Source organism: Lachancea thermotolerans (genome assembly GCF_000142805.1).
Source record: "Lachancea thermotolerans CBS 6340 chromosome G complete sequence".
In the NCBI taxonomy this organism is placed as follows: domain Eukaryota; kingdom Fungi; phylum Ascomycota; class Saccharomycetes; order Saccharomycetales; family Saccharomycetaceae; genus Lachancea; species Lachancea thermotolerans.
In genome coordinates this window covers 871320-883120 of record NC_013083.1, presented here as the reverse complement: position 1 = coordinate 883120, position 11801 = coordinate 871320, and the positions used below count along the sequence as shown (strand labels likewise).

The window sequence follows — 11801 nt, the reverse complement described above, 5'->3', positions numbered from 1 at the left end:
TCCACAATTTAATTAGATGACATTTTGAGAACCCGGAAGAGCCTCGTGATTGAAGTATTATTCGCGCAATTGGGGCTAAGTAAGAATGGAGTCGGAACTTAATGCTGCATGTCTTTCTGCGGAAGGGACTTAAACGAGCAATGCGAGGCTTTTGTGAGAAATTTAGACTTCTGGCCAAAACTTGTCGTTAAACAAATAAAGGATCTTCCGGCGCTTCAGCCACGCTTGATTCATCGGAGCGGTTAGTCTCTTCTGCCATTACTTGCTCAACGCGGCATACTGTCACGCCTTCCGCGAGAAAGCTGTCTTTTGCAATAAGATCAAGATGTCCAACAACCCTGTTGATGTCGCGTTCAACATTAATGCTTGCCGTAGCGTAATTTTCCGCAAAAACCATAACGTCACCAGAGTCTAGCTTGAGATAGTTTGGATCTTTGATAAGTGTGTGCTTCAGATAGTCCGCAAAACAAGCCTCGATAGTCTTTTCGTCCGTGCCTTCAAAGACCTTCTGGATCAAAAGGCCGTTGATCTGCGCGACCGGCGGAGAACTCTCACCTGTGGAGGTGTAGTTTAAGATCCTCGTTGTGGTGGATCTTTCAAGCTCTTTCAGTTTCCTCTCTTTTTGGGCATTCTTGAAAGATTGGTAGAGAGGGAGTGCTTCTTTTAAGGATAGTGAAGGCTTACGAGAGTCGACTGTCTTTTTCACGTATACTGATCGCTTAGGTTCCTTGTCCTGCGACTCACAGTATAGCTTGTAAGCCTGAGCCAGCTCATGAATGAAATGGCGCTGAGGAGGTTTCATAGGCTTGAAGTGTAGACTTGGTTTGCTAATGTCGCTCATTAGCCTATTCAGGTGTTCTTCAATCTGAGAGCACCAGTTGCTTTGCTTCGCAAATATCGACAAGGAAGCCTCGGTAAAAGGCAGCATGAGCTCCTGAAAGGTGGTAACTTTTTCGGCCAAAGCCGCTAAATCAACTATTCCTTCAGTTGGCTGAACTGTTTCAGTATTCATACCAAATGCCTCCATCAGTTCTAGCCGTCTTCTTGCCGCGGCGCAATCTTCGGTGCATTCGAGAGGGCGTTGATCCGCGGGATCTTGGCCCTCGTGGGCAGCACATGTAGCAAACGAAGAGCGATGTCCACATCCGCACTTGACCTCGACTGTGACATTGCAAGGGACATCTGGGCACGGGCTTCCAGTATGGCACTTGAATCTGCAAATATGGCTACAGTTTGATCTTGAAATACCGCACACTTGTTTACAAATGGACTGGCACTCGCCCTCTCGATGACATGTTTTAGTACAGCTGTGGTGGCATGATACAAGCTGCTTGCCACACACACGACCACAAGAGACATTATTTTGAAAGCACAAAGTTCTGACTTTCTTGTTTTTTCCACATTTGCACTGTTTAAACACGGGCGCTGTACATGAAGGGCATGGCTCGTCGAGAGAGTGACACGCGTGTGGCATTGGCGGATGTCCGCAGTCCAGAGGCCCTTGAAGAGTCTTGATGCATGGATTTCTGCACGGAGGCAGCACTGTCCCGCAGCGCACCGGAGCGGGTGCCACTGTTTTACCACATGGACATACAAGATCATTAGAATCGCTCTCCAAACAGGGAGGACAGTTTCCAGGGTGACACTTCCTTTGACAAAAATGCCTGCCGCAAGACAGCTTCAAGTTGCATTTTTTCAGGCAAATGTGCTGAGCTTCGACCAATGACTCGTCCAATTTGTCGCGCGTAAGGAACACTTTTTTTTCGCGCACCTGGGCGAGGCTTCTCCCGTCACAGCACCTTTCTGCGCACCTGTGGCGACGGCAAGACATAAGCGATTCGCACTTTGTATTACAGCGAGGCGGCCCTTGAAATTTACAAGGGACAATAAACGGTCTCGAATTGCATGAGCACTTGATCTTGTCAGAACAGGTACAGATTTCCATACAGGTGCCTGTGTGGCATTTAAATGGGCACCTGTGCCGTCCACAACTGAGTAGCTTTCCACATGTCGCGTCGCAAGTAGGAATGGGGTCCGTACATTTTGTGCGTGGAGTTTCCATATTTTCCAGAGGAGTTTCGCCACAGGGGCACGTCTTTAAAGCTTTCGGGGAGTATGGGCACGGAATTCGTCCGGCGATTGAAGGTGGCGCCTTACATGGTTCAGCGAAAGAATGTTCTCTGCAGCTGTATTCGACAGTACGTATACGACTGCATGCAAATGCTCCGATCCATTTTTTGCCGGAGCCATCTTGTGACTTGCTCTGGATCTTGACGTCTTGACATTTGATAGAAGGCAGGCTTTCTAATCCACAGTAACAGTTGATCTCTTTCGCTATCGTTTCAGGACATTCACCGCAAACGCCATTGTGACATTCACGCTGGCACTTGTGAACGCCGCACGGCAGTGTTAAGCCGCAAGGATTGCCGCAGCGGAACAGCTCTTGGTGCTTCCGAGCCTCCGAACAAAAGACATCCTTTGATTTCTTGCCGCATCGGCATTTTGTTTGAACCATGCGCATACATGTAGGATGGGGTCCCAGATGGCAAGTGCTAGAACACCCATGGACACATATTGGGGCATCACATGTCTGACCACAACTATTTGGATTTAGCGGGTTTGGCTCTGGGTGAATGTTCTTCCCACACCAACAAGTGGGCCGGTTTTTGAGGGGAACGTCCTTTTTCTCGAAGTAGCAGTTGGGACATTTCCACGTCTTAGTAACACTCTTCTGTGTCGACTTGACAGCCCATTCGCGTATACATTCGTAGTCAAAAACCCTATAACACTCTGGGCACGCGTACATATGGCAGGTAAAATCCATCTCGACCGTACAAATCATGCAAGGGTAGCGGTCACCCTTTGCAATCTCCTTGATTGTCTTTTCATAATACGGCTGGTCATACGTATCGCCTTGCTCATCTAGTTCATCCTGCTCATCCTGCTCATCTTGCTCATCTTGTTCATCTAAATCCTCGCCAACATTTTCGAAGGCTTCAGAAGTTTCGGAATCAGCCCTGACTACTACGTAGCCCTCATCGAACTCTGCTTCCGCGATCTGGTCTTGGCCTGAAGTCATTTCCAGGTACTTGGCCTATGAGTAGTCGGGTGGCCAAAGGTTTACGATACCGATGAGATCGATTTTTCAAGATCACGGCGATGCGTACACGTGAACTTCGCAGTTATTTGTGAGTACAGTACACAAGTTGCATTGTCAAAGAACAAAAGAACCGTAATGGCATGAAGCCGCAACGCGAGGCACAATGTCACTGCATTGATCTTGCGAGTTAAGCATTGTGATGGCGGGAACCATTGTAATTAAACTGCGACACGTGACCCAGACACTTCAATCATTTCTCTCAGCGTTTGAAAGAGCTTCTTTTCCCAGCCCACAGTCTACCAACTTCGATTTCCTGGGTGTTCGCTAGCGCCGATCAGGCTGCGGCATACTCTTCTGACTTTTCTGTCTGTTCGTTGTGAAGACTCATAAAGCCAAAATTCCTGTGGGAAATTAACATCGGCACCTGATTGAGAACATCTGAATATTTATATATATAAGGCATAGCATCACCCTGGTTCACCTCCAGCAGGGTACTTTCCTCAAAAGGTCAACGCTTTGATATATTTGTATCCGGTTTGACAATGCTGAGAGCTTCTTTTACCCAACTGGCGCGTCGCTCCTACGCGTCCGCTTCCAAGTCTCTAACAATTGGTTTAATTCCAGGTGATGGTATCGGTAAAGAAGTGATTCCTGCGGGCAGACAAGTTTTGGAGAACCTTTCCAGTAAGCACGGTCTGAAATTCGACTTCATCGACCTGCAGGCTGGGTGGCAGACTTTCCAGGAAACTGGAAAAGCGCTGCCAGATGAAACTATCGACATCCTGAGAAATCAGTGCCAAGGTGCTCTGTTTGGCGCTGTGCAGTCGCCAACTAACAAAGTTGAAGGCTACTCGTCACCCATTGTGGCTCTGAGGAAAAAGCTTGGGCTATATGCCAACGTACGTCCCGTCAAGTCCGTCTTGCCACAAGAGAGACCTGTCGATATGATTATCGTGAGAGAAAACACCGAGGATCTGTACATCAAGACTGAGAAAACCTACATTGACGAAAAAACCGGCACTCGTGTTGCTGAGGCCATCAAAAGAATTTCAGAGACTGCTACCAAGAACATCGCCAACATCGCTTTGGAGATTGCTCTGCAAAGGCAGAAGGTTAACGGAGAGGCCACTTTGACTGTTACACACAAGTCCAACGTGCTTTCTCAAAGTGACGGTTTGTTCAGAGAAGTCTGCAGACAAGTTTACGAAAGCAACAAAGACAAGTTTGGCTCTATCAAATACAACGAACAGATTGTTGACTCAATGGTTTACAGGATGTTCAGGGAGCCAGAGTGCTTCGACGTTATTGTTGCCCCCAACTTGTATGGTGACATTTTGTCCGATGGTGCTGCTGCGCTCGTGGGTTCGCTTGGTGTCGTGCCAAGCGCCAACGTTGGCTTCGACTTTGTAGTCGGAGAGCCATGTCACGGTTCTGCCCCAGACATCGCGGGCAAGGGTATATCTAACCCTGTTGCGACCATCAGATCCACCGCCTTGATGTTGGAGTTTATGGGCCATCCAGAAGCTGCTCAAGACATCCACAAAGCTGTCGACGCAAACCTGCGTGACAACTCTATCAAGACACCAGACCTTGGCGGCAAATCAACTACCCAACAAGTAGTCGAAGATGTTCTCTCCAGAATGTAATGTATAAACGATTTATTGTAATAACAGATTTAGTCACGTTCGAAGCAAACTGCGAAGAACCCAATCCCACCGTCTTCTTTGGGTGCCACTCTGATACAGGCTTCTGCTAATTCTTTGGCAGTGTCTTCGTCACGAAACACTTCTTCGAATTCCTTATAAAATCCTCTTCTGGACCATGTGGGAATCACCCCAGCTCTCTTTCTTACGCGCCAGCCCCATTCCTTAACTTTGGAATCAAGCAGAAGATCAACGACAATACGTTCATTCTCCTCAGCATGGACTGAGCAGGTACTGTAAACGAGCTTTTTGGCACTAGGAAAGGACATTGCATGCTTTACTATTTCAAACTGGAATGAAGCTAGTTTCTCCAGCCTATTCTTGAGATCCTTATCTGAAATGTCCTCGCGTTCTTCTTCTTTTTCCTCTTCTTCGACAGGTGAGGCGCCATCTGCTTTGGATTTATTACGGTCGTCAATCATCTTACGACCAAATATGCCACTTCCAGAACAACTAGGGTCGAGAATAAAGCCCGTCACGTCTGGGAATTTACCAGGTTTCGCCAGTTGTGTAAAATCTCCGACATGGACTTCAATACCTTTGGTGCAACCAGCTGTGTTGATCATGGTGCGCAAAGTCTTCGCACGCTCAGGGTCTTTTTCAAACGCATGAATACGAACAGACTCGACTGCTTGATCTTGGAAAATGTGCGCGGCAACGTGTGTTGTTTTGTTGCCAGGAGCCGCACATGCATCAATGATGAGATCCTCTGAGGAGGCATTAAGTATATGGGCAGGGAAACAGGAGGCACGATCTTGAATTATAACTTTGCCCGTCTTGTAAAGTTCATGGGAAGTTATTTTGTCTGCTGGATGTACCCCAAATAGGCCGGGTATATATTCGTCGTGATAGATGCAACCTGGGGCTATATTAGTCCACGAGTTAACACGCGTGGGAAACTTCTTAGACAATTCCTGCAGTATGTCTTCTGATTTTGCGCCGCACCGTATGGGGTTTAATCTGAACCATCTCACAGGCGTCATATCGTTTCTGTCGTCCTTTAGTAGTTGCTGCAAATCAGTCACCTTAAGCTTGATTTTCAGTCTTACTAGCTCGCTACTGAGCCTTGCCTTATATTTCAAAACAAATTCCTTCAAAGGATGCTTGCCCATTTGTATTCTTTTGTTCTTCGAAAACAGTAGATCGTGTACCAACAGTTTAATAGTTGTTGGGTTGAAAACCTCCTTACCTTTCTTCTTAGGGATATCCTTCAGAATTCCGGATCGCTTTAACAGTTTGTCCAGAAATTCATTGTATCGCCAGCATGAGTAGACTGCTGCATATATGTGCTTTGGGTTGGTTTTCAGCTGATATTTTTTACAACTGTTCAATACTAGGGTTTGTAAAGAACCTGCAACCCGACCACCTTTTTCTGCACTTTCAACATATTCCAGCACCCAAGTAGCGTCTCTATAGAAGTTCATTATAGGCACGTCAAGTCGTTTGTCGGCAGTGTTGGGCTTTTTCAATAGTAGATGCTTTTTGGCGATGAGCTTTGATTTCATATTATCTATGAAATTTTTAATGAACTGTGTAGTTACCAGAAACACCTGAGCGTCCATCGGCTAATTGTTCAAAAAAGATACGAAGACTCTGCCTCAAGACCACCTAGCGGCAAGCTCACAATGACTGAGAGCGCTGAAGTCAAACAGGAAGAGCCATCAGAGCAAATAAATGGTTTGAAAAGAGATCACGAAAGCGCCACATTGAACGACGGGACGGGAAACCAAGCCTCGGTTGCCAAAAGACCAACGATAGTGCCAGCTTGCCGACCAAAATTACACTACACCCCTCTCAAAACTGGACTGTGTTATGATGTCAGGATGCGCTACCATGCAAAAATCTTTACATCCTACTTCGAATACATTGATCCTCATCCAGAGGACCCTAGGCGAATTTACAGAATTTACAAGATATTAGCAGAAAACGGCCTAATAGACGATCCAACCCTCAGTGGAGTTGACAGTATTGGCGATCTTATGCTCAAAATTCCCGTTAGAGAGGCTACCGACGAGGAAATTTTGCAAGTCCATACCAAAGAGCACTTGGAATTTATCTCCAAGACCACCAGCATGACAAGAGATCAGCTTCTGAAGGAAACCGAAAAAGGTGATTCTGTTTACTTCAACAACGACTCATATCTTAGTGCGAAACTCTCATGCGGTGGCGCCATTGAAGCTTGTAAAGCGGTCGTTGAGGGGCGTGTCAAAAATGCATTAGCAGTCGTGCGGCCTCCTGGACATCATGCTGAACCTGAAGTGGCAGGTGGATTCTGCCTTTTTAGTAATGTTGCAGTTGCTGCGCAGAACATTTTAAAAAACTACCCCGAAAGCGTACGCAAAATTATGGTTCTTGACTGGGATGTCCATCATGGCAACGGAACTCAAAAAGCCTTTTACGATGACGACCGCGTGCTCTACATTTCACTTCATAGACACGAGTTGGGAAAGTACTACCCAGGGACTATTCACGGGAACTCTGACAGAGTTGGAGAAGGGAAAGGCGAGGGATTTAATTGCAACATACCCTGGCCCTGGAAAGGAGTTGGCGATTCCGAGTATCTGTGGGCGTTTGAGCAGGTGATAATGCCAATGGGGCGTGAATTTCGACCCGATCTAGTGATAATATCTTCAGGGTTTGATGCTGCGGATGGCGATACCGTTGGCCAGTGTCACGTAACTCCCAGCTGTTATGGGCATATGACGCATATGCTGAAATCTTTGGCCAGAGGCAATCTTTGCGCCGTTCTTGAGGGTGGTTATAGCTTGGATTCTATTGCTAAAAGTGCCTTAGCAGTAGCCAAGGTTTTGATAGGAGAGCCACCAGACGAGTTGCCTGTAGTTAAACAACCCAAGCTCGAAGCCGTCGAAGTGATTGATTCCGTTATTAAAACCCAATCTAAGTACTGGAAGTGCTTTAAGAGTACACATGGCAACGATGGTTGCTCTTTTAAGGAACAGGCTACCGATACTGCAATCAACAAAAACTTTCCTCTACAAAACGCAATACGGCAGCAACAAATGCGGTTGTTGGCAAACGAGTTCAGATTTGTTACTTTGCCGCTTTTCAAGAAAGAGCTACCAGACGACACAGCAATCTGCTCTCCAAACATTTATGATGCTTCCGCGATTATAGTGTGTGTTCATGATACTCCCAGCATATGGGCTCAAAGAAGTCGAGCCACAGGCACAATTGATCCCTCAACATCCATCATAGTCGATACTACCCTTGATGTGATAAAATGGGCTTCGAGTAGAAATTACGGAGTCATTGACATCAATATACCTCAGTCGCTTCATGAACAAGACAACTACTCTGCTGTGATAACAGCGCAAGAGGTCCTTGTACACATTTGGGATAACTACCTAAAATACTTCCCAAGCCTTAACAGGGTTGCCTTTGTTGCAATAGGAGATGCACACAGCGGGGTGGTTCACCTTCTTGGTCACAGGGACACGAGGAGTGTTGTCAAGTCGGCTGTTTCGTTTGTTGATCAAAGGCCACTAAGACCGTTGATTCCTCTTGTTGATGAAACGTTAGCTGACTGGTATTTTAAAAATTCACTGGTTTTTGCAAGTGCTGAACACACTTGTTGGGGCAACGACGGTAATGAGAACAAGAAACCAAGAAAAAAATTTGGAAGAGTACTTAAGTGCGACTCCGATGGGATAAATAACATACTTGAAGAGAGGTTTGAGGAGGCAACAGATTTTATTCTTGACACTTTCGAAGAATGGAGCGACAGCGAATGAGACGGTCATTCGAGATTCCCGCCATTCAGAGTTTTTATATACGTTCATTCCGCTCTGATTGCATTCAAACTGCGCTCGGAAATCGTCTTTTAAAGTCTTTCTCTAGTTCGTCAATCTCAATATCACTTATGTCAACTGAGTGCTCATATGCTGAAGTTTCCGCTTCCTTAATGATCTTATCTGCTTTCAGATGCGAAGGCTTTTTCGGCCGCTTGGGCTTAGGTGGCGCTGGCTTACGGGAAGAGGGAACCTCTTCCGCGTCTTTGGAGACTTGTTGCCCCGCCTTAATAACGACACTAGAGTTCCGCTTCGCTGGTGATAGCACTTTTGGTGTTGAAGCTGTGGATTGATGGACATTTTGCAGCATAGTCTCATTCGTAAGCTGTGAGGCAAGCTCTGCTGCTTCATCGCCCGGAGAGAGCATTCCATAGCCATGTGCAGTCTTTTTGACAGGGGAGTCCTGGGAATTCTTTAGCAAGTCTTGAACACGCTTTTGTATAGAGGATCGAGAACCTTGTGTTGCAGAAACTTTAACTGGCGAGTGGCTTTTGTAGTAATTCTTCGCACCGGTATCATCCTGCTGTAATTGATCTAAATCGGACACAATGGATGCGCTACTGCTGCTTCTTGAGTGTGAAAATCGAGGATAAACGTTCTCCTCTTCAATAGACTCGGATGATGATACACGGAACTTGAACCCATTTGAATGGGAAGATGTTGAAGAGATGTCTAAAGAGTTCCTTTTGTTGGGTAGTTCGCTTTTGAAACTTCCGCCCGAAAAGCCGCGACGTAGAGTAGCGAAAGCAGACCTTACGCTGTCGCCAGTGTTTTGGCGAGATTTTATTGGAGAAATTGATCTTCTCTCACCTGTGAAAACCTTCAGTTTTTGGCCAAACCTTCTAGTGGCGCTCCCGCCAGTGTGTTGTGATTCAACAGACTCCGAAGACGAAAGTGAAGCAATGGATTTTGTCCGCTCTAACTTGAGAGCGTGGCTAGAGGCAAATCCATCGTCCGTTTGAGTTCCAGAGCTTAAGTATATCGGAGAAGGTTCCACGTTAGTGGGATTTGCGCTGATTATTTTGGAAATATCGCCTCTGCCTGCCAAAGGGGGGCTTACAGAAGACCTCGAGGCAAGAGTGCTTGTTGGTGTGAAAGTTTGAGACCTCCCAAGTCTGTTAAAGTCGTGGCTAATTGGGGGCTGGAAGTGCGGCGTTTGTTTGCTTTGCAAAGCTTTGTTTCCCTCTATGAATTTAAAGGGGCCATTTGTGAAACTTGAGCTCACAGGCTGGATTGGGAGTGGCTTCAGAGCGGGCAAATACCCATTAGATGCTGCATTAACAGGGGCCCCAGCGAAAGTTTGGGTGGACCTGAGAGGTTGATTATGGCTCATTTTAAAAGGCACATTAATTATGTTGTTTGCTGAATCAAGTTTCGGTTGGCTCGCAGAATGATCGAACTTGATTTTTGGTTGCTGATGTTGCTGCTGCTGCTGCATAGCTCTTGTAACATAGAAGTTGCGCAAAGGACACGGAGTCCCTTGTATGCGGGAGACCTCTTCCAATACTTGGCATATGTTAGGCCTTTGAGTGGGGTTCTCAGATAACATAAAGCTTATCAAATGCTTCAAACTGTCGCTGTATTGTGGATATGAAGGAAATTGGAATCTCGAATGCAATATGGCGGCTTCACCAACTTTCTCGAATGGCGTGGTGTAGTAGCAGAGTTTATACAAGAAAACACCTAAGGCCCATATGTCAGACTTTTCATTAATTGGATAGCCTCTGTAGAGATCGATCATCTCTGGTGCTCTGTATTGAGCGGTTGTGTTTTTCAAAATGTCGTGTTGAACATAGTTGAATTCTTGAGGATTCTTTGGAGGTCTAATAACGCCACACACAGAGCCAAAGTCGCAGACCTTGAAGGTTCTGTCGTCCGAAATTAACACATTTTCTATCTTGATATCTCTGTGAATTAGCGGCGGTTGCAAAGCATGCATTGCTGCAATACCCTGAGTGATATCGCTCGTTATTTTAAGTACCTCCCCTTCCTGGAGTCTGTTCTGCAGCCTAGTGTTCATGAAGTCTATTAAACCTCCACCAGAGCAGTATTCCATTAGTAGAAAAACTTCGTATGAGCCATCGTGAACTCCCGATTTGGCGGCATGCGAGTCGATATATGATACAACGTGCTGATTCCCACGAAGCAATTTCATGGCATCAACCTCTGCCCGTAGCACATTAAGACTTGGCTTGTCCGGAACAAGCACTCTTTTTAGGCATGCAATTTTAGCAGGACTGCTGAGATCTGCCGGACAGATTTCAGCTGTATAAATGTGAGCAAACCCACCACTTGTAAGGTACTTGATGATCCGAGCTCGGTGAGAGCCGACAGTGAGCTCTGTTCCTGGCTGGTATATGTCATTTAACGACTGATTCATTCCATGCAGACTATTCTAATATAGCCGGGGTGATCCTGAATGGCTGAATTTGGCGAGCAAAAATACAAAAATGAATGATCAGTATTGTTTCAAAAGCTAGAGCTTTCGCAATTAAAGGAAGGGTGAGCTCGCCGTGTATTATTTTCCTGAATTTTGATGGACCCTGCGCCTATGAAGGCGGAAAGGGGCCCATTAAAGATCGAATTAACAGCGCCTACAATAGCTATATACGAGTTAGAGAAAGATCTTCACAAGACAAGTGTGAGTAAAACGACTAGCGCCGCTCTAGCATACCTCGAATCAGCTGCACCGTCTAGTTATAGATACAGTGCGTACTATGTTAGCCGAAGGGCAAGCTAAAGGCTGTTTCTAAACAATTTGAGGCCCGCAAAGAAAAACTGAGTAAGCATTTTAACAGCTACTCACCCTCACACGGGAACATCATTTAGAGCTTCTCGGTATCGAGAGAATAGCGAATTTATCTTGTGTGACCTGTAAAATTGCTTTCGATGTCTTCTTTTAAAAGAGCACAATCTTCGGACTATACAAACGCTCTAAAGTTGCCATTCAAATTGATGAACTCGTGTCGTAATTCATCGATGGAAAAAAAGGTTAAATCATCGTGCCTTTGCGTCCATGCTGTGTTATATGAGAGCTTCAAATCTTAAATGATGTAGGGAAATTGCCCGAAAAGCTCGGAATTGAAGTTCTCGCAAATCTCTCGCAAAGCTCCCGCCGCTTTTAGCCCACGTCAAATCATAATCGAAACAAGCATTGTATTATGGCTCCCGTAGATAAAACAGTCTTTG

General features: G+C 45.9%; 5 protein-coding genes across 5 annotated transcripts; 2 read left to right on the top strand and 3 right to left on the bottom strand.

The window, feature by feature from the left end:
• Nucleotides 1–187: 187 nt before the first annotated feature.
• Nucleotides 188–3079, bottom strand: FAP1 (Fap1p; the record flags this gene model as incomplete). Its single annotated transcript, XM_002555440.1, has 1 exon — nt 188–3079. The coding sequence occupies one exon, from the start codon at nt 3077–3079 to the stop codon at nt 188–190; it is 2892 nt and encodes a 963-aa protein (XP_002555486.1).
• A 563-nt stretch (nt 3080–3642) lies between these two features.
• Nucleotides 3643–4746, top strand: LYS12 (homoisocitrate dehydrogenase; the record flags this gene model as incomplete). The annotated part of the gene is made up of 1 exon (XM_002555439.1): nt 3643–4746. The coding sequence occupies one exon, from the start codon at nt 3643–3645 to the stop codon at nt 4744–4746; it is 1104 nt and encodes a 367-aa protein (XP_002555485.1).
• A 29-nt stretch (nt 4747–4775) lies between these two features.
• Nucleotides 4776–6365, bottom strand: RCM1 (rRNA (cytosine-C5-)-methyltransferase RCM1; the record flags this gene model as incomplete). The annotated part of the gene is made up of 1 exon (XM_002555438.1): nt 4776–6365. The coding sequence occupies one exon, from the start codon at nt 6363–6365 to the stop codon at nt 4776–4778; it is 1590 nt and encodes a 529-aa protein (XP_002555484.1).
• Nucleotides 6366–6428: 63 nt separating this feature from the next.
• HDA1 (histone deacetylase HDA1) lies at nt 6429–8555 on the top strand (the record flags this gene model as incomplete). Its single annotated transcript, XM_002555437.1, has 1 exon — nt 6429–8555. The coding sequence occupies one exon, from the start codon at nt 6429–6431 to the stop codon at nt 8553–8555; it is 2127 nt and encodes a 708-aa protein (XP_002555483.1).
• A 64-nt stretch (nt 8556–8619) lies between these two features.
• On the bottom strand, nt 8620–10992 carry KLTH0G10318g (Ark/Prk/Nak family serine/threonine-protein kinase; the record flags this gene model as incomplete). Its single annotated transcript, XM_002555436.1, has 1 exon — nt 8620–10992. The coding sequence occupies one exon, from the start codon at nt 10990–10992 to the stop codon at nt 8620–8622; it is 2373 nt and encodes a 790-aa protein (XP_002555482.1).
• Nucleotides 10993–11801: the final 809 nt, after the last annotated feature.